This window comes from Salarias fasciatus, chromosome 15, assembly GCF_902148845.1.
Source record: "Salarias fasciatus chromosome 15, fSalaFa1.1, whole genome shotgun sequence".
Classification (NCBI taxonomy): Eukaryota; Metazoa; Chordata; class Actinopteri; order Blenniiformes; family Blenniidae; genus Salarias; species Salarias fasciatus.
Window position 1 is genome coordinate 4,632,129 of NC_043759.1, and position 27,096 is coordinate 4,659,224.

The window sequence follows — 27,096 nt, forward strand, 5'->3', positions numbered from 1 at the left end:
GCTCCGGAGCCCAGTGGAGGCGCACTGCACGCCGGGCGCAAAGTGAACACACACCGGCAGCGCCGTCCGGATGAAGAGGGCTGCTCCTCTGAGAGGCTCTCTGCTCTTGATATCACACGAACAACACATGATATAAAGAGAAAATAAAAAAAACACCTCATTTCGCTTCTGCAAGGTCGCTCTGCTCGTCCAGCCACATTGATCTGTGATTTAGTACGTCCAGCAAGGATGAGTACATGGTTTATGTTTTGATCTCAAATGAGTGCTTTTCTTTATCCAATTGTTCCTTTTATTTGGTTCATTCTATATAAAAACAGTAATTTCCACGTTTGCTGCTGTCCGGGACCCTGATGAGCTGATTCTCTCCTCCTGAGGCGGCGGAATAACAACATATAGGAAAAAGTTTACGTCCGGGAGGTCGTGCATTGTGTTTTATTTTGAAACTTCCGGTGTAACTTCCTGTAAGGTGCTTTCTTAACGACAGTAAATTTATGAGGTGGGCGTGGCCAGATGCGTCCAAGTTCATCACGGAAAATAGGCTGTCAAAAACAGGCTGTTCTGAAGAAGGCTCCTCAGAGCCACTTTTTAGAATGCTCGAACTCCAAACATAGGACGAATTTGGGGCAAACAAACTTATATACTATGTTTTTGGGCGTCCGTGACCTATATGACGTGACTGAAAAATAGCATAATATGACTCCTTTAAAGCTTCAACATGTTTTGTGGCTCCAAGTAAATTTTTAATTTTGGTGGAAAGTCATCAGAATGTGTCTTTTGGTCCTGAAGGTTCCAGACCTCTGTCTCATAATGGGGGGCCGTGGTCTCCTCTGATAATCCTCACCCCCCATGCAGCACGCTGTGGTTCTGGGAGGAACCTTCAACACTGTTACTGCAGAACTGCAGGACACTTTACCTGGTAACACCTGCAGCTCCGTGTTCAAGACAAACCACCAATAATATCAGAGCACTTCCATACAATGATGATCAGAAATACCCAACAACTGTATGTTCAGTGAAGATTTTAATACATCTTTATATCACTAATTGTCAAGTTCTCTTCACTCTTGTGAGGCTCAAGCTGCGGCACCCCCACCTGAAAAGGGCTGCTTGCTTTGGAAGATTCTGACTGGACTCCACTCAAGTGAGTCTTTTTCTTCTTTTTTTTTTTTTTTTTTCTTTTTTAAGTCATTGTAGGAAGAGTAAATGAGTGAAAAACTTTAAAATGCAACAATATAATTTTCAGGAAAAAGCTAATCAAGAACCAATAATCAATATAATACAAAAGTAGTTTTGAAAGCTATTTGAAAATTTATCTTGAAAATGATGATTAAACACTCAGAATATTGCATTGTAATTCTTCAATGTCTTTAGTATCTTTGACAGAAAATTAGCATTTATTACATTCAAAGCCCTCTGAGCAACTTGATGTATAATTTAACTACTCACTTTGAGATTTAACTACACAAAGTCACAGCATCGATTGAGAATTAAGTTCAAATGAACACAAATTAAATCCATCATTATGTCACAAACACATGTTCATCAGAAGAGAGAGAACAAGTGTCAGTGTGGTACTGTCCGTGGTGCTGGAACATCATTCGGTCCGGGGTCCTACTCGGCACCAGGTTCGGTACTGGGTGTGTGTGTCTTGGTGGGGCCGTCACCGCTGTGGGAGGGGCCACTGGCCGTGGTGCCGCTGCTGTCTGACTCTGAGACATAATTAAACAAAACAATAAAAATCTGAGCTGTATAACGTGAGTCAGCCTCATTAGTTGTAATATCAGGGTTATATAAACCAGCCTATAATCTGTTCAGACCTCAGTCAGTGTCCATTTGTCCATGGCGATGCTGTTTGCCGCCGTGATCGTTCTCCAGACAGCGTTTTTCTATTGTCCTTTAATTCCAGTTTTTATTCTTCCAAAGAGCTCCTTCTGATTTACTGCCACCTCAGACCTGAGAGGATCCATTTCCAGCTCCGAAAAGTTCCTTATTTTGCCAAAATCGCTCCTTTTCCGTGTTTGATCTCAGTGGGCAGCGGTTTAGAACCATCAGTTTTTCACTGCGACCACAGAAATATTTCAGGGCGTAACATGTTAATGACGAGCAAATTCAGCGCAGCATTTATCAACACCCGATCATTCAAATGCTGAAATCGGCCTGGTATGGAAGTTTGGTTCATGCCATGCGAGCCCCGTCATACGATGAGCTCACCGTTCGGATTTACACCAGTTTGAAAGATCGGCCTGAGAGAGAGTGAATGTCCATGGAGCTGAAACATCTCCTAAGCATGTTTATGAAACACATTTGCCTCTTCCAACACACACAGGGAGAGAGAATATAAATGTGGTACTGCCCATGGTTTTGAAACATCTACAAACATTTACTACATACATTGTTTCTCTCTGAAATACACACATTCAGACACGCACGCACACACGCACATGCTCACAGTCTCATATAAACACACTCTCAAATACAAATTTTCTTAAACAAAGAGATAGAGAGGACGAGATTAAATGCAGCACTGTCCATCTGTGCATTTACAAAACACCAACGCAGTTAGGGAGTTTGACTGGGGCGGTACACGTGTCAAACGATAATGCGGGTGTCCTAAGGCAAGCTCAGGGAAGACAGAAACCTGCCGTAGAGCAGAACGGCAGAAGCTTATTTCAGTGTGCTGGGCCTCACAATCATTCTGCTTTTTCTGGCTTCTAAGCAGGAGGTGTCAGAAAAGGCTTGTGGTGGCCAAGCCTTCATAGCAATGTCGCTTTTTGAGCCTTTAATGTCAGCTCTTCCTGTCATTGTGAAGTAGAATTCACCCACTAATAGGGAACGTGAGCAGGTTTAGACCGCCGTGAGCAGTGTTGGGCAATTTACTTTTAAAAAGTAATTAGTTAGAATTACAAATTACTTCTCCCAAAAAGTAATTGAATTAGTAACTCAGTTACCTCATTGTAAAAGTAATCAGTTACTCAGCAAAGTAACTGACATTATTTTTCACATTCTATACATTACCACATTCTATAACATTTATAACATCAAAGATGTTCATATCAACTGATTGAAGAACAAAAACACTTCATACAGTATTTTAGAACATTTGGTATTTATTGGAACTAAATTGCAACCTGTTAAGAAAACACAAATGTAAACCTCTGGCCATTAAGTAGTGCAGATCTCTGTAACTGTATATTAGGCCTACTGTGTACCAGTGTACCTGGCAGTCAGAGTGTTCAGCTCGGCTCTGGTCACTGTAGCCCCGAAAAATCGAGTGTTGCTTTTTTTTTAACAGAGCGGCTCGTTTCCCTCCTGGCTGCATTTGGGCCCGGGGCTGGGTTAGCATGGGGTTAGCAGCAGCAGCAGCAAGTGTCATGCTAGCATGTGTTGATGTGAGGAGCTAAGTTCGAGCTGCTTGAGGCAGACGTGGATAAAGTCTTCCAGTGTGACTTCCAGTTTCAGAACGCTCCCTTTGAAGGTCCGAGGCTCGAGCTCCACGCCATTGTCTCTGTCTTGTTGTGTTTACCGGTCAGCGTGTGGTGAGTGAGACACATGAGCAGGGCATGATCCGCCCACCAGCCAATGATCATCAAGTCTTCATCAAGTCTTCAGCTTTCTTTCTATTTCTTGATTCACCCTTTTATCATGAATGTATTTTGATCTTTGTTCCCTCTTTTCTCTATCTTGATGTAAAAATGTGGGATGAGGCTTTTGCCACTTGTCGACTACACTTCTTGAAGTGCAACTTTTGGAGCTGTGTCCAGTCTTAAGACAACCAAAACGCAACTTCTCAACTTGTACGAACTTCACTCTTTCTTCCACAGGTTTCTCCATCATCTTTTGGCATTTGTGGAGAGGGTGTCCAGATTTTTTACAGAAGACACATGTGATGGTTGTATTTTCAGTGGAGCTTCTTAAGAGCACTTTGTCATTTAAAATGTGGTTTCTTCTAGAATTATCTTTTATAGTTTGCTTGTAATCTGCTTTTGTTAGTTTTATTGCTTGAAGTGAGGTGACAGGATTGCAAATGATTCTAGCATCTTTATCGAGGAACGTGAAGTTAGCCAATCAGGTAGTTTAGCAGCTATCCTTTGATTTCGGTGCAATTATTCAAAACTTGTAATCTTTGCACGTAAGGCATGGTTGATTAGACACTGCTCAGGAAGTCTGCAAATTCACCTAGATCTCTATTGTTTTTGGTGATCTTAGCCCACAAATGAATCTTGTCCCGATATGATTTGGCTAAGATGAAAGGGTCTCCAAACCTACTCTCACGTGTATTCCAGGCAGCATGGTATATGCTGTCAGTCCCATTGAGGAAGTAACCCTCAATAGCTCTTTTAGCCACATCACTGACATATTTCCTCAAATAGAAGAGCTTTTCCTGCATTGGCAGGTTTTTTTTTTATATCTACTAATGTTTGAAATTACTGCTTCCAATCATTATACAGCAAGGGATCTTCCAGAAAGACTGCTGCTTCCAACATTGTTGGAGTTTGAGGCCTTGTTACCGGAAGGGAGTATAAAGATGGACTGGTTGGAGCTGTTACTTGGGAGGGAATAAATGGTTGACAGGAGTTGGCAACAAAACTTAGTTGTCCACTGGAACTGTCTTGCTTCATTTCAGTGAGACAGATGGGAGGCTTCTTGTCATTCTCACTAAGAATACTTTTGGCATAAACCTTTAGCCTTGCTTGTGCTGCAGTATGCTTTTGTAACTCCTGTAATTGCTCCACTTCTTTCCTCTTTTCCTGTAGCTTTGTTTTTATTGTCCTCTCAGTTAGAAAATGAGCTCTTCTTCTTGCATCTTCTAGTTCAAGTGCTCTGATTTCTTCTTCACAGTGATGTTGAGTATTCATTACTTTGATCGTTTCTTCCGTGGCTGCAACTTCAGCTGCTGCTTGTTGCCTCTGCTGTAGTGAATCAGAGCATGACAGTTTGGACAGTCTAGAATTGGTCTTTCACTTACACGAGGATCGAGATGAGGCAGTGGAAAGTGTGTTTTCAAAGATTGACTCCAAGTCAGGCGAGGGAATGTCCAGTGGATCACCACTTCTTCAAGAAAGCAGAGAACCTTTTCTTTGGCTGTTTTAGTGATGGCCCAACATACATCCCATTTCCTTCTCAGCACAGCTTCAGGCATTTCAATGTCTCCACATAAATAATCAAATCATTGTCTTGACCCTTCAGGAATTTCTTAAGCAGTTATTATGATACTATTGGGGTTTACGATTGGTAATTGGTAATAACTTACTAAGTATTGATTACCGGGAGTAATTGATTACTTTAAGTAATTCAGTTACTTATTAATTTGAGCAAATTGTTATTCACCAATTATCAATTACAGGTCATTAACAGTGAATCACCAATAATCAATTATGGCATAATAAACTGTTTAAAGTGAAGCAAAAAGTAATTTAACCCAACATCAATTATTATTAATTAGAACAAACTGTTATTTATCCGTTAAAAATGTCAAATAATTAGCTATTTGGGAATTAAGTTAACCACAGAGTAATTTAACCATTAAATCATTGATTAACCAGGTGTTATTAATTAATCAATAATGCCACAAACGACCAATTACTGGAAATAGGTAAATTATAGAAAATGAGCTGAGAGAAGTTGTAAATTATGCATAAAATACCTGTGGTTTAATTAATAATTCCAGGGCACCACCTTTTTGGAGGACAACTGATTACCAACATTCAGTCTCAAAATGGGAAGTTAATTTAAGCTGGTTGTTAATCTTCAGATAAACAACTGATAAATTATCAGAGAAGCGTAAGATCGAGCGCTAAGCTGTTAAAACCAGGGACTTGTCCTCAAAACACAGTCAAGAACCACAGTGAATCATCCAGTTCAGTTAATAGGCGTTTATTAAAAATGTCTATTTCTAATTAAAACATCGAATAGCATATCTGAACAGATTCAAAGCATGCAAACAGTCTGCGTGTGTGTGGGAGTCTGGAGACGCAGGAGGGAGGGGGAGTTTCACCCCCTCTAAAGTACGACCTGGCGGGGGAGTGTGTGTGTGTCTGTGTGTGGTGTTCGGTGATAGAGAAGAGGGGTGTGTCTCTTGACCCCCCCTTGGTCAACGGGTCTGAGAAGGCTGACCATCCCTCCTGGCTCCTCCCGAGGGGCGGAGACCGGGAGGCGTGGCAGCGAAGGGGAGGGCTGACAGTCCGGCGTGTGTGTGTCCGCATGCGCAGTAGAGAGAGAAAGGGAGGGAGAAGGGAGCAGGACGAATGACGCGTGCGCGACTTCGACGGAGGCTTTGCGCGCTTTGTGGGGAAATATCGCTGTCGGATATAGGTATGAAGTGGGCAGAGAGAGCATGCAGCTTCGGTTCTTGAACACATGCAACGCAGCTGCAGCCCCCCGTCTTTGTCTGGAGGGGGCTTGAGGGGGGCAGCCATTTGGGGCAGCCATTTTGACTTGGTTTGGGATCACAAAATGGCTTGGGACCAAGGTGGGGGAGGGGCCCCTCCTTTTGTGGAGCAGACAGTACTCAGAAAAAATGATTCCAATCATCTTTGACATGAGTCATTCAGAGGGATATTCCATCCCTGCGTCCCCCAACAATACTTCCATTTTTTGTAGGTTCGCTCAAAGTCTCTTTTGAGATCCTTTCATTTAGCTTCCTGCAGGGATTTTCCTTTTTCAGTAAGAGCGTGTGTGAGCTGGCTTTTGCAAACATCTTGGGGAAGGATATGTTATTGCTAAGTTATTGCTCGCTGAGATTGCTGGACATTTTCAACACGCTGCTCTGGAATGATTTGTTCTTCATTGCTGTTTTCTTGTCTGCTATTTTCTGCCCAGCTAACTTCTTTGTGGACTGTGTTGTAGGTTGATATTTGTCTGACATGTCAAATAGATGATGCATACATGACCATAAAATAGCTTATGATGGTGTATAAATGCTTTGTGTGGCTATGTGTGTGAAAAATAACCGAAAACAAATGTTCATCAAACAACAGTAAAACATTCTGTGTCACATATTTCAAAGCAGTTCTTCTGGACGATCAAAACATCACAATGAATCTAATCACAAAGGAAAAAAATAAAAAAAAAAATAAATGCCCCTTGACTTGAACACCTGTAAAGAAATCTTGATGTCCCAGAATTATTAGGTGGATTTAAGATGTTCTGTTGCTGATCCTTGTAAAAGTTGGAGTAATGAACGCCTGTATAGCTTCAAGAACAGTTCACAAGTGATTGAATGATATCTCAGGCACAAACCTGCTGCTTGATTGTTCAACTGTCACTTGTTCACTGTGTCATTAACAACCTCATGATGCGGCACTACCCTCAGCAGCCAGACGTCTTGTGAGCAGCGGCGGTCCGAAGCTTCGGCGCATCATCATCTTCACTAGGAGCAGTGCAGCGTTCTGCTATGCCGGCCTCAGCCACAACGCGACGGCGTGAGGTCCTTTTTCACAGATGTTTACTGGTTTCACCCACACCAAACACCGTAGAACTGATAACAGAATGCAAAACACAAACTGTAACAGAAGTGATTACACCAATATCAGCATAAATGCATGTTTGCAATGGAAAAATAAAACGTACCGCTTTGGCCTGCTTATGGCTGTCCTTTCATATCTTGCTTTTATAGGACACACTTTACACATTGAGGTGATATTCTGCATCAGCTGCTCAGATGTGTAAACCTTCCACTGACATAGCATCACCCGGGAGCAGAACTCATTCGAGTAAATACAATTTTTCCCAACATGTCAATAAATAAATACAGATATAATTTTAATCCTTAGAAAAATACTTAAGTTAACAAAGCAATATTTACCATGCTTGTTCAGAAGGCAGTCAGTCAGTGGGGGATGTGTGGACTGTGTGCTGAATGTCACCTGTTAAAATAGAGCTGCCTAGTGGCTTAGGTGAAGTCCGTCCTGTCCATAAAAAGCTGGGCGGTTCCAAAAAAGTTTAAATTGTCAATGAAGTAAAAGTTGTGAGTTGAGCTCAGATGTTTAAACGGAGTCTGGAGAAGCTCAACTCTCCTTGAGAAGGTCGGTGTTGGTGCACTGATAAAAACCGACCCCCCACAGCTCCCACAGCTTGATAACAACAAAGAATTTCCTGGCAGATTTCAGTTTACAAACTGATTTTACATTTCCAGCTAACATCAGTTCTTTAGAAACAACAAGATGATGAGATTGATTAGAAAGAGGAATGTCTCAAACAGGGAGGAGGAGGAGGAGGACGACGACGACACAGTGATGATTCTTTGTCACATCCTGAGGAACCCTGGTTCAATGCTGGACTCTCACAGCTCTTCACACTACACCACTGACACTCAGAGCTTCTGGTGGGTCCTCTGGATGAAGCTCTGCTCCCAGTAGCTCCAGCTGTAGAGAGATGAGAGGAGATGATCAGAGTCTCTGAAGCAGTGAGGACTTCAGTCCTGTTCAGAGCAGCAGTCAGCAGCTCAGAGCTCATGAAGGACCACCACTGTCAAACCAACACAACAAGCCTGTGGCTCCTCTGATTGGCTGACTGTGTGTCCTCTGCTGTCCAATCCGGAAGCTGCTCAGCGTTCTCCTCTCACAGCCTCACTGAGAGTCAAACACTGGATCTTTGTTCTCACACTGACTGTGTTTAGTCCAAACCTGCTGAGAGCAGCATGGACTCACTCCAACCATCTACTGACCTCAGAGTCTGCAGGCTGCAGTCTGGACTCTGCTGAAGATCAACCAGCTGCTGCACATCTGGATCCTTCAGCCGGTTGTAACGCAGGTCGAGCTCCTTCAGGTGGAAGGGGTTGGACTTCAGAGCTGAGGCCAGAGAAGAACAGCTGATCTTTGACAACCTGCAGCTATACAACCTAAATAAAGAGAGAAAGCAGCAGAATCAATGAGGAGAAACCAATCAGATGTATTGATGGAGAAACGATCAGCTCCACATTACTGAGTCCTGATCAATGAGCTTTTCTGTTGTTTTGGATCTTCATCACACACAACGTTCACACTCCTCATGTCCACACACACCAGTCAGCTGCTGCTGAGCTCAGTCCACTCTCTCACTGCAGGATCAGAGTCTCAGATCACAGCTGCTGACAAACATTTCTCCTTCTACAACAGTAACAGACAATCAACTGACCCCAGAGTCTGCAGACCACAGAGTGGACTCTGCAGAAAACCACACAGCTGCTCAACTCCTGAATCCTGAAGAGGGTTCCAACCCAGGTCCAGATGTTCCAGATGTTTCTGGAGCGAGGGGTTGGACTTCAGAGCTGAGGTCAGAGAAGAACAGCTGATCTCTGACAACCTGCAGTCAAACAACCTGAATAAACAGAAAAAGAAGTGAGTTTAGAGGACAAATGATGATGTTGAAGTGACTCAGGGTTGAAGAAGGTTCAGATGTTGGAGTTTAGAAATGTAAAGTCCAAGCAGCTGATGCCACCAGGAGGAGAAGAGCTCTCATCAACATTCTGATCACTAACAGGCTGCAGAGCTCACTCCACTCTCTTTCATCACTGATATACATTAGCTTACATATTATGGTTTTTATTTTTTTTCTAATAGTTTTAAATAGTGTTGCACTGATACCAGTATCAGCAGTGGCCAAGATACCCCACTAAATCTAGATCTGTTGGGTTGCTCTGTGAAAGTGTATAGAAACGACTATGTTGTAATTGCCACTTCATAAATGAAAATGAATTGAATTGCATTGAATTGGAGCACTTTTTTCATTTACTGAAGGTTTTTCCTTCTGTCTGAATTCTTGCTTGTGTTGTACATCGCTTTGGACAAAGCATCTGCTAAATGAAATTGTAGAATTGTAGAACCGCTCTGCCGCGGTAGTCAGGAGTAGCAGTGTGGTGTGTCCCGGTCAACGGTCACACCAGAGGAGATGGCCGTACTGCAACAATGGGACACAAGCTGCCGAAAAACTCTAAAGAAGAAAGATCTCACAATGGTGCCTGTTAACCTCACTTAAAGGTGCTGTAGGCAGGATTCAGCATCTCCGCCATCTTGCTTAGGTTTACCTAAGCAAGATGGCGATTTGACCCATCTAAGATGGCGATTTGAAACCCAGCACAGCCAATCCTGTCCTGTTTTCTCTGACATCATGCCCTTACACAAGTTAAGCCCCTCCCACAAGAACGTGCGACGAACGCCCCTCGACCAATCACGGTTAGAGCCTCAGGGGCTCTTCTGATTGGTCAAAGATACCTGGAGCTGTCGAGATTGCTTTTCAGCTCAGAACAGAGACAGATGGAAACGCTGCACCCTCGCAGTAGTGCAATTATGCTACACTCCTAAAGGATTATCAATGGATACGCTAACATTTAATCCAAAGAAAACACAGAAAAATTAGCATTGGCATTAGCATTAGCACAAGTTTTAATGCAGCGCTCCAGCCATGTTTCCCACTTGACGAATGCGTCGTCAGACCCGTGCGTAATTGTGTCATTCAGGGCCGGCTGCGATTTTTCTGTCACCTCCTCCACATCTGCAAACCGCTGTCCCTTCAGCTCCTTCTTCAACTTGGGGGACAAGAAAAAGTCACTCGGGGCTACATCTGGCGAATATGGCGGATGGGAGAGGAGATTCATCTCATTCTTCGCCAGAAACTGCGTGAGGCGCAGCGCCGTGTCCACTGGCGCTCTGTGGTGGTGGATCAACCGGGCTCCACTCCGCCACTACGCGGGCCGCTTCCTCCTCACATCCTCACGGAGCGTCTGAGGACTTCGATGTAGTAGTCCTGATTTACAGTCTGACCTGGAGGGACAAACTCGCTGTGGACGATACCCTGGACAGCGAAAAAGCAGATCAGCATTGTTTTCACGGCTGAGCGGACCTGACGCGCCGACATCTGGCCCTTCTGCTGCCCAAACCACTCATGGGCCTGATTCTTCCCCAGAGCATCATCCTTGTAGGCTTGCTGCAACAAGGTGAGTGTTTCTGCTGCTGTTTTTCCCAGCAATAAGCAGAATTTAATGTTCGCGCGCTGCTGTAGCAATGTCGCCATTTTGGAAAAATCGTAGAGCGCAGGTACACTCTGTTACTATAAAAAGCGGTGTAACTAACCTTTGTCTTTACCCAGGAACTCAGCTGCTGTCAGCGGGACCAAGCGGGGCGCATCAACAACACCTTACAATCTTTAACTCGGTAGAATTTACTTTTTATTTACATGAATGGTTAATTTGACGTCACTGCATGCCTGGTTAAATTCCTAGGGTTGTCCTCTCCGGCCCGGCGGGGTTGGCCTTGCCCCGTGGGTCTCTGCTGGGTCGCGTATGCGTCTCGGCCATCTCTCAGTCCCCGTGGGGGTGCTGTGCTCGCGTGTCGCTTGGGGGGCTCGGGGCGGCGCTGTCTCTTCGCGGTCCACGGCTCTTTGGCTGGCAGTTGCAGTTCCGATCTGTTGGGTCTCTGGGCGCGCTGTGGCCCCCTCTCCTCCCCCCCTCCTCCTCCTGTAGGCCCACTATAACCCGTTCTGCTGCGCAGGCCTTGGGGCATTGGATGTGCCGGGGGGATGGGTCGTCCCGGACTCCTGGGCTGGCTCGCTGGCCGGTGGCCCACGCGGGATGGCTGCGCGGACTTAGCTGGGTTGGAGAGGCTCCCTGCTTTGTGGAGGTTTTCAAGCATGCCAGATCCACCGCACCATCATCTACCAAAACTCAGTAGATTTGCTCCCCCAGTTGCTGGGTCAGTGGAGATTGCTGGGTTAGTGTCTGCTGGATTTCACTCTGCTTCATCTATACTTTCTTTGGTCTCCTGACAGCTTCCTGATTGACCTGGTTGGAGTTCTGTAGTATCTGGTGTTTGGGAAGGTTTTGGATTTATAACTGCCTTCAAAGTGTGAACCACAGAGCACAAATAAATCTAATGCACCCTTCTCTCAGAACACTGTTTATGCCTCTCTTTTTGTTTGTCCTGTGTTTGTTTTATGTCTCACTCGGGTGTGCACAGCCCTCAATGGCATAACGTAGGGTATAGCTTTAGATGAACTTAATAGGTTACTTGCCATGAGGGCAGGTGATGGTCACAGTCACAAATAAGAAAAAAAAATGCATGCAGCTTGAACAGTGACAGCATGGGTGGTTGATATCGCTGTAAGAGCAGATATGCAGACAAAAAATCTAAAAAAAAAAAAAAAAAAAAAGCGCGTGACAGATGTCAGTGTCACTCTGGGAGCTCGGACTTTTCACAGATATGCATGAGGCTTACCTGTAGCACATCTGACGGCCAGAAGTCGAAACTCGTTATTATTATTATTTTCTGAATAAATTCCTGTTTCTTTTGGGTACCCCCTGTCCTGCCCTAAACGACACGTGATAGGTCCGAAGGAAAAAAATCCAAGCCTGAGCGCATGAGCACGAGCGGTGCAAGATGGATTCTCGTGGTGTGTGTGAACCAACAACTGAGCAGTACTGAGGAAGGAGCTTCCAGAAAGTAAGAAAAGACCGGCTTCTCGTACTGCCACAACTCCAGCACAGACCCCAGCAGGCAAAAGAAACTTACATTTTACTTGAGCGCTGCTAAAAGAGCGAGGAAGGAGTTCCCCTCTTCTGTGCACGTACATGGGCACAAGCCACAGACACGAGCTTTTCACTAAGCTACAGTTACGCCTAAGGCCTGCAGGGGTCGGTGTTTCGCATAAAACAAGCAAACTGCGCTGTGCTCCTTTAATGTTGTTCAACTCTGAATGCATAGTTTCACCTCTTCTCTCCAGAATTCCAAATCCTTCAACATCTGTTTCCTGAATTTTTTCTAACTTCGGCTGTAAATGTGAGCTGAAATGAGGAGTTAATCCTATTTAGATGGGACTGATCAAACTGATCCTTGGTGTCTATTTCTTCTTCACCAGGAGGTTGGAGCTCTGAGGAAGTGAAAGAAGAACTGGAGTTCTTCTTCTCCCTGATTGGATCTTTGATCTTTCAGAGAGCTCAACTGATGTGAAGACCAAACAGAAGCAGAGCCCAATGGAGGACATGTCAACAGCCAAGGTTACTGTACAGAAAGCCAACAAGTTGGAGGGGCCGTGGCTATGGCGCGGAGCTGAGTAGTCACATTTTTTAGCTCTACGATGGGAATCGGCTAATTTAATTATCCTGTGTTAAAAGCGGACTCACTCCTTCTTCAGACTAACGTTAAGTGCATCTACTATCTAAGATATGTCGATCAGACTATCAAAAGCTACCTCAAGCCTACAGAAAAAGGCTCAAAACAAGGTTGTCCAACCGGAGGAAAAAGAGGAAGATGTTAACATGCTAACCACCGGCTTGCAAGCTCCTGATGCTGCTGGGATCCTACAGGCAATTACAGCTCAAAACGACTTCGGATCTAAATTCGACAGGGTTCTGGTTGCAATAAATGAAATCAAGTCGGACTTTAAGGACTTTTCAGCGAGACTGGGACAAGCAGAAGATCGTATTGGTGACATCGAGGATGACATCTCTTTGGTTTGAGAAAACCAAAGTTGTAAAACTGGAGAAGCAGATGTCCGAGCTCGTCTCTAAAGTGGATGACTTGGAAAACAAGAGCCGCCACTCAAATCTCAGGCTGGTGAATCTCCCAGAGAAAGTTGAAAAGAGCAATGCAATTGCTTTTCTGGAAAAGTGGTTACTCGTCATCTTCCCTGCACCGCTGATCATCGAATGGGCGCATAGATTACCAGCCGCGCCACAATCCTCTGATCCCCGAGTCATAATGATAAAGTTTCTGAACTTCCACGACAAGATCCGAGTCATGCAAGGAGCTAGAAAAAAGGCAAGATCATGTACGAAAACCATCAGATCATGTTTTTTCATGACATCTCCACTGAGCTGCAAAAGAAAAGAAAGCGCTTTGATGACATGAAAAAACGACTGCAAGACCTGAAGATAGAATATGGCATCATCTACCCGGCTAAACTCAGGCTGATCCATGAAGGGAAACCTTGCATGTTTGCTGATCCTGCTGATGTGGAATTGTTCATCAAAGAATTGGAATTCTAACAGACTGAACATGACCAGCCGATCGTACCGGGAGGACCACTGTCAGTGACTGAACTTTTCATCAGCTACTGGTATGTAATTTTAGTTTGATCAGTGTGTTCCTACTCTACATCTTTCTGTGACGCATATTTCTGACAGATGCATTTATAACTTTAGATCTATTATGTCCACCTATTGCATCAAACCGATCCCGAGGAGAGTGGAGGGGATGCTCAGCGTGCGTTTCTCAGTTGATCGCTGCTCTCGTTAGTGGATCAGTTAGGTGTCTAGTTCGCTCTTAATGTTACCAGGGAAGTTAAGCTGTCTTGTTTGGGGAGGCAGTGGGGGGATTATTTTAGGGGTTAAATGTACATTTATTTTGGAGTTCGGGATAATGACATACAGTTCAGTTACTTTGAATATGAGATCACAGCTTGCATCACTCCTTCCTGTTACATATATGTTCTGGTTGAAGTTGTTCATCCCTGATTTTGTTTTATATGCCTTCTAATATGAATTTGAAGTTTACATCCTGGAATGTTAGGGGCTTGGTGAAGCTGGCCAAAATGAAGCAAGTGCTCAGCAGGATCAAACAAATTAAATCATTGGTTGTATATCTTCAAGAAACCCATTTACTGTTCAACAAAGTGATAAAGATAAAAAGGGGATGGTCAGGACAGGTAATCTCAGCCTCCTACTTATCACACACTCGTGGCATGTTGATCCTGATTCACAAATCGGTACCCTTTAAAGTGGACGTTATTCGCGATATAGGGGGTAGGTATGTGATTGTCCAGGGTACATTGATTAATGACAAGATTAAAATGATTAACATATACGTCCCAAATGAAGATAACCCCAAATTTTTTGAAAAAAAAATTTTTTTTTTTAATTGCTTCTCATTCTGGTAAGGCTCTTATAGCAGGTGATTTTAACTGCACTGTAGACCCTAAATTGGATCGATCAACTGGAGTGGACTCCTCTCACATACGAAGTAGGAAAAAGCTACTACAATAGTACCCCTTTCACACTGGCCAAAAAACCCGTTTAAACCCGCTAATTAACCGGGTCCTCATGGCAGTGTGAAAGTGTTCACTCGGCATTAGACCCGGGTTTTTCTACCCTGCAATCTACGTGGGTTTTTAGCTGGTCGCTACGATCGGCTTTTTAGTGGGAGGGGCGAAAGGGAGTGTGAAAGGCAGGCACAGTCGACGCGGTAACTTACGTGATGACGTCGACGCAGCGTGGCTACGTTAGCGCGCTAGTTGTTGTTTCTGGACACAGCGTGAGATTTCCTTTTATTTATTTTTTTATTTAACCTTTATTTAACCAGGTAGGTCCCATTGAGATTAAAAACCTCTTTTTCAAGGGAGTCCTGGGGTCATAAAATAATAAGTTACAATACACAGTAAAGATGACCCAGTATTGGCAAGATAGCGAGACCAGAGAGCTCCTCTGGATCAGTGGGGAAGAGGAGATTCGTCTACAGGTAACAGGGACTGTGTTCCGCTGCATTGTTTATTTTCGCTTTTCTTCGTCGTTCTGATGATGTCATCAACGCGGGACACTATCAGCGCGGGAAGACGCAGCGACGCGGCTTGCCAGCAGGCAGTTCGACGCGGGTCTGCATGCAGTGTGAAAGGACACAAAAGGCGATTATTAGTGGGTCGAAAACACGGGTCGACCCGCTAGTTGCAGTGTGAAAGGGGTATATGTGAAAAAGATTTGAACTTGTGTGACCCCTGGAGGAGATTAAATCCAGATAAAGTAGAATTCTCCTGCTACTCTCCTTGAGTTAACTCATACTTACATATAGATTACTTCTTGATCCCCAAATCTATGTTTCCCTCTGTGATAGAATGTAATTATTACAGCATTACAGCATACTGATATGGCAAAAAAAAATGATCACGATTTTTTTTTCATATCATTCAATCTTGATTATAATCACGATATATTATATTGTTTTTAAACCAGTTTTAAAGCATCTGCACTGAAAACTAAAACTATACTATACTATACTACTATAGTTCAACATTTTATAAACAAACCAAGTAAATAGCAATGCAAATTAAATAATATAAACATAGAAAAATATAAGAACAATCTCACTTAACAGTGCTGTAAATGGAAAAAAAAATCTAGCACCAAGTTAATAAAATCTTGCGATGCACTATTTTTTTTCAGTAAAAGAGAAGAACTGAACGATCGTTAGTCAAAGTGTGACAGTTTACAGCCCTGAGGATTTTTGTTGCTATAAAAGATTAAAAAACTAAAGAAACCCTCTGGGGACAATGAAGGCGATTTAGAATGTAAACATTATTTTGATGTTCTGATGCTAAATATGCTGCTGCCATTATTAATGCTTGCATCAAATGTACAAAATTTAAATAATCTAGATTGGACAGATTGGACTTAAAATGTAACGATGCAAAACTACAATAATACAAAAAAATAGACCAAATTAATCGTTTTTCTCCTCTCACAATGTTGTTCATATGGTGCAGTGGCCTGAAAAGACGACACTGGCTACGTTTACGTGCAGTCAATATTCGTGTAAGATAAATATTCTGGTTTCTGAAACCCCAGGGAGATCCTCATTCAGACCACGGCCACATGCGACGCCAAGACTGCATTTGCACTTGTGTATTCATTTTTTGTTGCTTTGTAGTAATGTTGTGTATCCTTGAGTGTTTGTGTGTCTCTAATGACACTCTTTTACGTTGATGTCCACTTGGAATAATTTAAACTTTCTGACTGTTTTTTTTCATCTTTTTGCAAACATTTTTATTGGTTGTTGTCTTTTTCACAGACACCACAGAAGAAGAACGGCGCTGCAGCCGCTGCAGGCTCTCTCTGCATGTTGTTAGAAGAAGAGCGTTAGCGGCAAGACGTGGTGATATGTTCAATGATGCGATGCAGCGTTTGTCAGTAAAAGAGAAAAACTGAACGATCGTTAGTTAAACTGTATCACCAGTAGTTCCTGTACTCAAAAGACCAGACTCCTTGCGGATCGGTGTGTTAGCGGTCTACTAGCGGGTGGAGCAGCCTTTCCTGTCAACAGCAGCCTCATCTTCAGAGGATAACGCCGAGGCATGGCTGACTTCATCTGCTTCGCTGCTCCACGTTCAGCTCCACGTTCAGCTCCATCTGTGTTTACTGCTCAGACAACTTACAGGCGGATGTTGAGCAGGAAAAAGTCGACTGTGATTGGCTGTGGTCACGCACATTTCTGCCATGTCTGATCAAGTAAATGTACTCTCAGCTGATCACCGTGATCGACGGGAAATTAATCGTGATCACCAATCACAATCATACAAACGCCCAGGCCTACAGCATACTACTGTCAGATCACTCTCCTACTTCACTTGTATATAGAGCCCAAGGGGTAATTAAATGCATCTTTAGATGGAGATTTCATCCTAGATGGCTTTCTGATTCAAACTTCCTGCAATTTTTAGAAACACAAATTGAGTTGTTCTTCAGTACAAACATGAATGAGACTTCTTCTATAGTCAAATGGGAGGCCTTTAAGGCATAATAGAGGCATGATCATTTCTTACACCAGTTCAAAAACAAACAAGTTAAAAATTAATCAGCTTAACCACAAAATTAGACAACTGGAAAGAGGAATTTTTTTGGATAGATCCACAAAGCAAAACATGAGTTGAGAATAGTTAAAGCCCAATATGAGGAATTGTCCACATCAAAGGCAGAAAATAGCTTAATCCGGCTTAAACAGAGCTATTATGACCAAGGTGAAAAACCAGGGAGACTGTTAGCCCGGCGAATTAAGAAATTAGATGCAGACAAGGCAATTACTGAAATTCAAACACAGAGTGGAACAATAACAACAGACCCTCAGGAAATTAATGATACCTTTTCCACCTACTCTAGAACATTATATACATCAGAATCTTCAGAAAATTTTGAAACACAATCAGAATTTCTCGATGATCTTTGTATTCCTTCCATTCCTAATGATGTTAAAGGGCATATGGACAGGAAGCTAGATGCTTCAGAAATCGCTGACGCTGTTACCAGTATGAGGGGAGGTAAAGCCGCAGGCCCTGATGGTTTACCAGTTGATATTTTTGATATTGACGTTGATATTTTTAAGAGGGGGAAGTACCGAGAGTTGGTGGAGGACTGTCGGAGGAACGGGTGGAAGACCAGGTGTATGCCAGTGGAGGTAGGCTGTCGGGGGTTTGCGAGCTACTCCCTGAGCAAAGCCTACGGAACACTAGGCATTACAGGTGAGAACCGCAGAAGGGCCATAGGCAACAACGTGGAGGCAGCTGAAAGAGCCTCCAGGTGGCTCTGGTTGAAAAGGGGAGAGCAGTGGTTGTAGTGGGGGTAGCATGCCACTTGGACACAGGCCGAGAATTGATCACCTCAGTCGGGCCGCCTAGAGGAGGGTGTCTGTTGCAAGACCCGAAACACCCAATGAATCTAGGATACAGCACTGATGATGTGTCCAAGTTTGAGCATCAGTAGATGTATTGTTAACAGTTGATATTTATAAGCTGTTCAAAGATAATAGTTGATACCCTCTTAGCCATGTATGAGGAGGCCTTTCATTAAGGTCGTCTCCCAGATTCTTTAGGAAGTGCACTAATACCATTAATTTTGAAACCCAATAGATCTCCTAACATATGCACATCACACAGGCCCATTTCACTACTTAATACAGATACTCAAATAATTGCTAAAGTAATGGCTAGAAGACTGGAAATGGTGCTTCCAACTGTGATCCATCCTGATCATAATGGCTTTGTGAAAAAACGTCAGGCCTTCCATAATGTTAGACGAGTGCTGAATGTGATACATGTGAGAGAGGGAGCCTCTGATGTCGCCATTCTGTCCTTAGATGCCGAACAGGCCTTCGACAGAGTGGAGTGGAGCTACTTGTTCGACGTGCTTGCTCACTTTGGCTTTGGTAACTATTTTCAAAAATGGATTGAAACTCTTTATACCAATCCAATAGCAGAGGTCTCCACTAACCACTTAAAGCAGAACTATGCAACTTTTTTTTAGCTGAAATGTTTTTCAAAATCCCTGTGGGGGTAAACAAAGACTTGGTGCGGTGATTCGCCGGTCCCTCCACTCCCCCCGGGGTCTGCGTCCTGAAAACAGCACTTGCAACTTTCAGAGGAGCGGACCCGACTACATCTCGTGAGAACAACCTGCTTTATGGCACTCATACGGGAATACAAGGATAAAAGTGTGTAAAACAAACATGAAACCCTCGCTAGTGTTAGCAACGCCACCCTTAGGTGCTCACAGATGGCAGAACCAACAAGACAGAAAAAACCTTTGTCTGACGAGCGGAAATAAAGGAAACAGGAGTGGGACGCTCTGCACGCAGGGGCAAGGGTGGGGGTGGGGGGTGATGCGGAGAACATTTACGACAGTGAGCTTTCACAGGAGACCAGTAGGGGGAGCACTAAAGCAAATCTTGCATAGTTCTCCTTTAATATCATCTCCTTTCAAACTAACAAGAGGTACACGTCGGGATGCCCTCTCTCACCAATGTTATTCGTTTTGTCAATGGAACCATTTGCGATAGCAGTGAGAGTACACCCCTCGATTTCAGGTATTAAAATATCAGATACCGAACATCGAATTGTTATGTATGCTGATGATACCCTTTTACTTTTGACAGACCTAAAAAACTCAATACGCAGCCTGACTGATTTAATTGAAACATTTGGAAAATTCTCAGGCTTTTAAGTAAATGAAACAAAATCCTCTATCATGTTTTTGAAGAAGCAGAAGCAGATAAACCCTATGATAGATCACCCTTTCAGTAATGCAGTAAATGGATTTAAATATCTTGGTATCACCATCACTCCAACCATTAAAGAATTAGTATCCAGTTATTATAATCCTATAGTCTCTTCAGTAACTGAGTCCATGAATACTTGGTTATCTTTGCCAATTTCTCTATTGGGCCGTATTAACGTGATCAAGATGAATATATTACCAAGGTTTTTGTACGTGTTTCAATCGATCCCTTTACCCCCACCACTGCAGTTCTTTTCAAGAATGAAGCAACTACTTACAAAGTTTATTTGGAACAACAGAAGGTCAAGGTCGAGACTGTCACGTCTTTACCTGCCATACGAGAGAGGAGGGCTACAATTACCCAATCTACAACGGTATTTCTGGGCTGCTCAAATTAGAGCTGCATTACACTGGTTCTCTCCTAAACCTTACTTACCGTGGGTACAAATTGAAAGCATTTGTGCTAAAGACCTGCAACTTAACACCGACTTATATTCTGCACCTGTCAAAAAACTGAAGTGAATCACTGATAACCCCTTTGTGAGAAACACAATTAATGTTTGGCACAAAGTACAGTCACTTCTCAGTGAATCTACTTTGTTTTCAGGATTTTCACCAGTATGGGGGAATAATGCTTTTACTCCCGGCAGAAAAGACCAAGGTTCTATTTCATCCCTACTGACCGCCAGAGGCGGTGCATAAAGCACTGAATGATCATCCTTTCGCATACGCAGGTCGAGAATTAATGACAACAAAGTCACACGTGACCTCCCGGTGGCTGACGTGAGTCTATATAGCCTCGTCACACCGGAAGCTCAGTCCCTTTAAACCTTCTCGCGCGCAGGTTGGTTGGGTCTGGTGGTGAGCATTTGAGCTTAACTCCACTTACGATTGATGTGCTGTTTGTGACTGATAGCCCTGCGACTGGGTAAGTCAGAGCTGCGAGCTTGCTCGCCCTCTAAGGGCTGCACAAGCAGCGCTCCATCTCCTCTTTTTCTTCTTTCCCGTAAACCGGGTATCATTTATCGCCGTGTCTTTTAGACGGTTGTTTTCTGTTGTAACAGCCCAGCGTGTGGTGCGCGCTGCTCTGATTTATTGCCTGTGCGGCTTAATTGTTAATTTGTTGATTAGGAGGCATTACTTCGCCCCGTTGTTATTGAAGACGGCTGTCTGTCAGCTCGTGTTTTCTGTCTGATTGTGATTCATATACTGTCTCTTCAGTTGTTGAAGGAAGGAAGTTGATAATAATAATTGAATTAAAAACACAAAAAAAAAAAACAAAAAAAAAAACAAGAAGAAAAACCAACTGCAGGATTGTTTTCCCTCATTGTGAGCCTGTTGCAAATCGCACGTGGCGTTCTCTGCTCGACCCGGTTTGTGACCCCGCGCTCGGACATTCAGGAGTCACTAGTGGCGTTCTCTGCTCGACCTGACTCTGTAGTTGCTTTTCTGAACACTGAGTTTCTTAGTGGGTAGGACAGCTGAAGGTTTTTCTTTTTGACACCATGTTGGAGCAGCTGTGTTGCAGACTCTGCTTGGCAGCACTCCAACCTGAGGATGGCCATGATTTGTGTCCCCCCTGCCTGGGTGTGGACCACCTATGGGAGGCCCTCCAGGGCACAGACTGCCCGAGTTGCTTCATTATGCCGCATGCCGTGAAGGTTGCACGGCTAGCTGAGTTTGAGGGTCGCCCGGAGGGGGATCCCACGTCTATGGTGTTGCCTGCTGGACAGTCACGGACGCGGACGCACTCTTCTTCGGAGGCACTAGCGTGTCCGAGGAAGAGGCGCAGGAAGGAGGACCCCGGGGACGGGTTGTCTGGTAGAGTGGAAAACCTTTCATCGGAATTGGCGCAGATGAAGGCGATGCTCCAGGACCTTCAGGCCGACACAGGACGCCATGCGACGGTTCAGCAGAACCATGATTTGGCATCGCACAAGGACGTGATCTCAGTGGCGGCGTCGGACACTCAATTTAGGAGTGATTTCGATGAGCTGAGCTCCCGAGTTTCTGAGTCCGGGTCCCACACCTCTGCGGGCTCCCGGGGCACTGGAGATGTGTCTGTGGCCGTGGCTATTCGGACGGCTCTCACCCGCCTGCAGTTGGATGTCCCCACGTCAAACCAAGTCCGCTCCAGCGCGTTCTTCCGATGCCAGACGGCAGCTGAGTCCTTTGCGGTCCCGCCATCAGAGGAATACGTTAAGGAGCTGCATGCGTGTTGGACGGATAACAAGGCATTTTCCAGGCCCACCACGGATGGGCGGGCCTTAGCAGCGATGCAGGATGCCGATAAGTTTGGCCTGGGACGCATGCCGGCTGTGGAATCGGCCATCGCGTCCCTCATTGTGCATCCGGAGGAGACGCTACGAACGAACGCCAGGTGCCCGCGACCGCAGTGTAGGATCACGGACGATCTACTCTGTAAAGCCTATGACACCGGTGCGCGCATGGGCCGCATTGGTAACTCCCTCTCCCACCTCCTGCTGGGTCTGTCGTCGACATTGGAGGAGGTTTCTGTCGATCCATCTACGCAGGGCCTAATGGACGTGTCCCTACAAGCTTTCGCCCTAATGTCAAGGGAGCTTGGTCGCCTGATGTCTACGCTCGTGCAGACTCGACGCCAGGTTTGGTTGGCACAGTCACCACTTTCAGAGTCCAGTAGGGGGACGCTGCGGAGCGTGCCGGTGGTTCCTGGGGAATTATTTGGGTCCGCGGCACTGGAGGCCCTGGAGCGCACCGCGCAGGCAAACCGTACTCGGCAGCAATTGGTGGGTCTCCAGAGACGTCCCCCCCCTCGGGTGGGTCCAGGGTCTGCCTCATCATCTTCACGGAGGTACTCTGCTGGGCCATCACACCCTCTTCCGGAAACTCACCGCCAAGATTACAGAACGGTTCCGGACCGGAGGCCACAGCCTGGATCTCTGCCCCCCCGCTCATCACGGATGGGGCAGCCACACCAGCGCCCCCCCAAGCCCTCCAGAGGGCAGGGGGCACGCAGATGAGACTCCACGGCCGGCGGTCGGTTTTTTTACCCCGGGTCAACTCAAGACACTGGGCTACCCACGCTCCAGATGCTTGGGTGCTGGCCACACTGTCCCGGGGTTATCGCATTCAGTTCCGCCGCCGGCCTCCCGTGCATGGCCAGGTCATAATGACTGTAATCCACGACCGGGCCAGGGCACGAGCACTGTCCGAGGAAATTCACACCTTGCTGGCCAAAGGTGCTGTGGTTCCTGTCGATCCCCTGCGGGACCCGGGGGGATTTTATTCAAGGTATTTCCTCGTACCGAAGAAGACAGGCGACTGGCGCCCCGTTCTGAATCTTTGGGGTCTAAACGACTTTTTAAAAGTTATTCCATTCAAGATGCTGCGCATCCCTCAGGTTCTCCACACAATATCACCGGGGGACTGGTTCACAGTGATCGATTTGAGGGACGCTTACTTCGGTTTGCGTTTCAAGAGAGGCACTATCAGTTCAGGGTCCTCCCGTTCGGGCTTTCCCTGTCTCCTCGGGTGTTTTCCAGGTGCGTGGCTGCAGCTCTGTCCCCTCTGCAGACTCGGGGCTTGACGATCTTGCCCTACCTGGACGATTGGCTGATCTGTGCCCCGTCTCGCGAGGACGCCGTTCGGGACACGCAGGCGGTGCTCGAGCACACTGCCGCTCTCGGCTTGCATGTCAACACGGCCAAGAGCAACCTGCTCCCCACACAGGTGACCACTTTTCTGGGGATGGTCCTGAATTCTCGGACCATGATGGCATGCCCCTCACCTCGGTGGGTTCAGGACATTTTGGACATGCTCCCACACTTCCGGCGCGGCAGAGCCCCGCCGTATGTTCTCTACCTCCGCCTTCTCGGCAAGTTGGTGGCGGCGTCTGCGGTGGTTCCCCTGGGTCTTCTATCTCTTCGTCCACTTCAGATGTGGCTGAACAGTCTACACCTGAGCCCCGAGCGACACAGCCACAGGCGCTGGCACCTACGCGTGTCGACTCAGTGCCTGACGTCTCTCTCGCAGTGGCGGGAGAGGCGCTTCATCACACAAGGGGTTCCTATGGGTTCCCTACCGAGCCGTCGGGAGATCGTTCATACGGATGCATCTCTCCGGGGTTGGGGAGCAACATGGCAGGGGCGCATGGTGCAGGGGACATGGTTGCCATGGCAACAAGGGCAGCACATCAATGTCCTCGAATTGAGGGCTGTGCTTTTGGCGCTGCAGCAGTTTCTCCCGCATCTACGAGGCCGACATGTGCTGGTCAGGACCGACAACACCAGCGTGGTTTTTCACATCAACCACCAGGGGGGCACTCAGTCCGTGGCTTTGACAAGGCTGGCCGCTCAAATCCTGACTTGGGCGGCTCCACATCTGGCCAGCCTGAGAGCACTGCACATTCCGGGAGTGTTGAACACATCAGCGGATTTCCTGTCCCGGCAGTCACCGCTACCAGGGGAGTGGCGCCTTCACCCAGAGGTCGTGGACTGGGTCTGGCAGACCTTCGGCAGGATGGAGGTGGACCTGTTCGCGTCCAGGGAGTCCACCCACTGTCCCCGCTGGTTCAGTATAACGGACGACGCGGGTTCTCTGGGCCTGGATGCGCTGGCGCACGACTGCCCCCAAACGCTGCTATACGCCTTCCCACCTTTTCCCCTGATATTTCCTACAATACTCAGGGTCTCTCGAGAGGGGCATCAACTGATCCTGATAGCCCCTTTTTGGCCGGCGAGGACCTGGTTTCCTCTGCTGCACAGGCTCTGCTGCAGCTCGCCGAGGCGCCTGCCATCCAGGAGGGATCTTCTGTCCCAGTTCGGGGGGAGGATCCTGCACCCCAGTCCAGACCGCCTCCAGCTATGGGTGTGGCTGCTGGAGGGCCGGGGGTCTCGTTCTCCGAGTTCAGTGGGGACATAGGCCACACCATCGCCAGTGCCCGGGCTCCTTCCACACGACAGCTGTACGCCAGCAGGTGGAGGTTCTTCGACAGGTGGTGTCAGGAAAGAGGTCTGACTGCGGTTCAATGCCCGGTACCGTCCATATTGGACTTCTTGCAGGAGCTGTTCAACCTGGGTCGCTCGCCATCTACACTTAAGGTGTATACGGCTGCGATTTCCTGCTGGCACCAGGGTTTTGATGGCCGTTCTGTGGGCAGTGACAGGACGGTCTCATCTTTTTTAAAGGGTGCGCGTCGTCTCCGCCCCCTCAGTCAACGAAGGGTGCCGACGTGGGACCTGTCTTTGGTGCTCGAGTCCCTGCGGGCCCCTCCATTCGAGCCCCTGGATCAGGCAGGGTTGAAATGGCTGTTGCTGAAAACTGCGTTCCTCTTAGCGATGGCCTCGGGTAGACGAGTGGGGGAACTGCAGGCGCTGTCGGTTGACGAAGCGGGCTGCAGGTGGAATGCCGATGGCTCTGGGGTGACACTCTGGCCTGACGCCTCTTTCATCCCCAAAGTGCTTGGTTCTACAACGGTTACGCGCCCCCTCCGACTGGCGCGTTTCGGGTCTCCGACTTCAAACGAACCACTGTGTCCAGTTCGGGCACTTGAAGTGTACATACGGGCTACAACAGGTGTCCGTCAGTCTGAACGCCTGTTTGTCTGCCACGCCGGGCCTCGCATGGGCCAGGCCCTGTCAAAACAGCGACTGGCCCACTGGGTGGTGGATACTATCAAACAGGCATATCTCTCCCAGGGTCGTTCACCACCGGACGGGGTGCGGTGCCATTCGACCAGGGGTCTGACCACCTCCTGGGCCGTGATGACCGGCGTTCCTTTGGACGTTATTTGTGAAGCGGCTTCATGGACATCAGCGTCAACGTTCGCACGGTTCTACAGGGTGAATGTGGCAACATCCCACCCCCTTGACGGGATTCTCCGACAGCACTCATCAACGCTGTGAGGTGAGTGGGGTTGGTGGTCATTGTTGTTCGGCGATTCCTCGTGACTTCACTGGTATATGTCATCCAGTGCTTTATGCACCGCCTCTGGCGGTCAGTAGGGATGAAATAGAACGAAAGTTACGTAGGTAACTACGGTTTAATGAATCCCGGATGACCGCCAGAGCGTTCGGTCCCCCGGAATCTTCTGCTTGCGAGAAGTGGAAGGGACTGAGCTTCCGGTGTGACGTGGCTATATAGACTCACGTCAGCCACCGGGAGGTCACGTGTGACTTTGTTGTCATTAATTCTCGACCTGCGTATGCGAAAGGATGATCATTCAGTGCTTTATGCACCGCCTCTGGCGGTCATCCGGGATTCATAGAACCGTAGTTACCTACGTAACTTTCGTTTTAGAATGTGGGCTATAAAGGGCATCTGTAAAGTTATGGATCTATACAAAGAAGGCAAATTAGCTTCATTTGAAGAACTCAAACGAATTGGATATACCCCGGACACACTTAAATACTTACAGATGAGGAGCTTTGCTTATGCACAGATGCACTCCCATTTACAACCCCTTTTGTCTACATTAGAAAATTTTGAAGTAAATAACTGTACTGGCACGGGACAGAAATCCTTATTGTATAATATACTGGTGAAAAATCATAAAGCCTTGACTGAATACAGAAAAATTCAATGGATAAATGACTTTCAGCAAGATGTTTCTGAGGAGGATTGGAGGGAAGTGTGCTCAAAAGCTCAGCTCTTAACAATAAATACCCATCTTAGATTGATTCATTATAACTGGATTATGAGAATCTATATCACTCCAGCTAGATTAAATAAAATGAATCCAAATATTCCTGATCTCTGTGTTAAATGCAATGTCAAAAAGGGTACTCTATTTCATTGTCTGTGGGACTGTCCTGAAATAAAGAAGTTCTGGAATGAAGTTATAAAATGTATTTCTAAAATGACCTTGTACCCAGTACCTGATTGCCCTACACATTGTATTCTTAATTTCTATCCAAAAGACTGTATGCTGAACAGTAAAGAAAAGAAAATCATGGATCTATGTTTAATACAAGCTAGAAGCTTGATCTCTCTCTGTTGGAAAGACATAAAAAGACCTACGATCGGTCGATGGCTGAAAGAACTATCTGCATGCCTTGTCCTTGAAAAACTAACAAAAAAGAAACCGGCTGAATTTAAAGCGATTTGGAACCCCTTTCTTGCATTTTTGGAGAACTGTGGAGTTGAAGAGGCTTTGGGGCATCAAAGGTGACATGTGATGTTAAGCTGTGTATACATATGTGTGTGTGTGTGTGTTAATGCCCAGTTTTTGGGTTTTTTTGGGGGGAGCGGGGGGTGGTGGGGGGTGGGGTGGGGGGGAGAGGTCTTTTTTTTAATTAATTAATTTATTTATTTATCTTTTTAGTTGATTGAATATGTTTTGTTTTATCAATGCAATTTGTAAACTGACAAAATTAAATAAATATATGTTATTA

The 27,096-nt window shown here is 46.0% G+C and overlaps 2 protein-coding genes across 2 annotated transcripts in view; both read right to left on the reverse strand.

The window, feature by feature from the left end:
• Positions 1 to 27,096, reverse strand: part of LOC115402059 (NACHT, LRR and PYD domains-containing protein 4C-like) — an 868,403-nt gene that overhangs the window by 172,975 nt on the left and 668,332 nt on the right. The window lies entirely within an intron of this gene.
• Positions 1 to 27,096, reverse strand: part of LOC115402264 (NLR family CARD domain-containing protein 3-like) — a 171,775-nt gene that overhangs the window by 98,298 nt on the left and 46,381 nt on the right. The window contains exon 6 of the mRNA XM_030110778.1: positions 8,666 to 8,839. Coding sequence (XP_029966638.1) covers positions 8,666 to 8,839 — 174 coding nt within the window. The remainder of the gene's footprint in view (positions 1 to 8,665; positions 8,840 to 27,096) is intronic.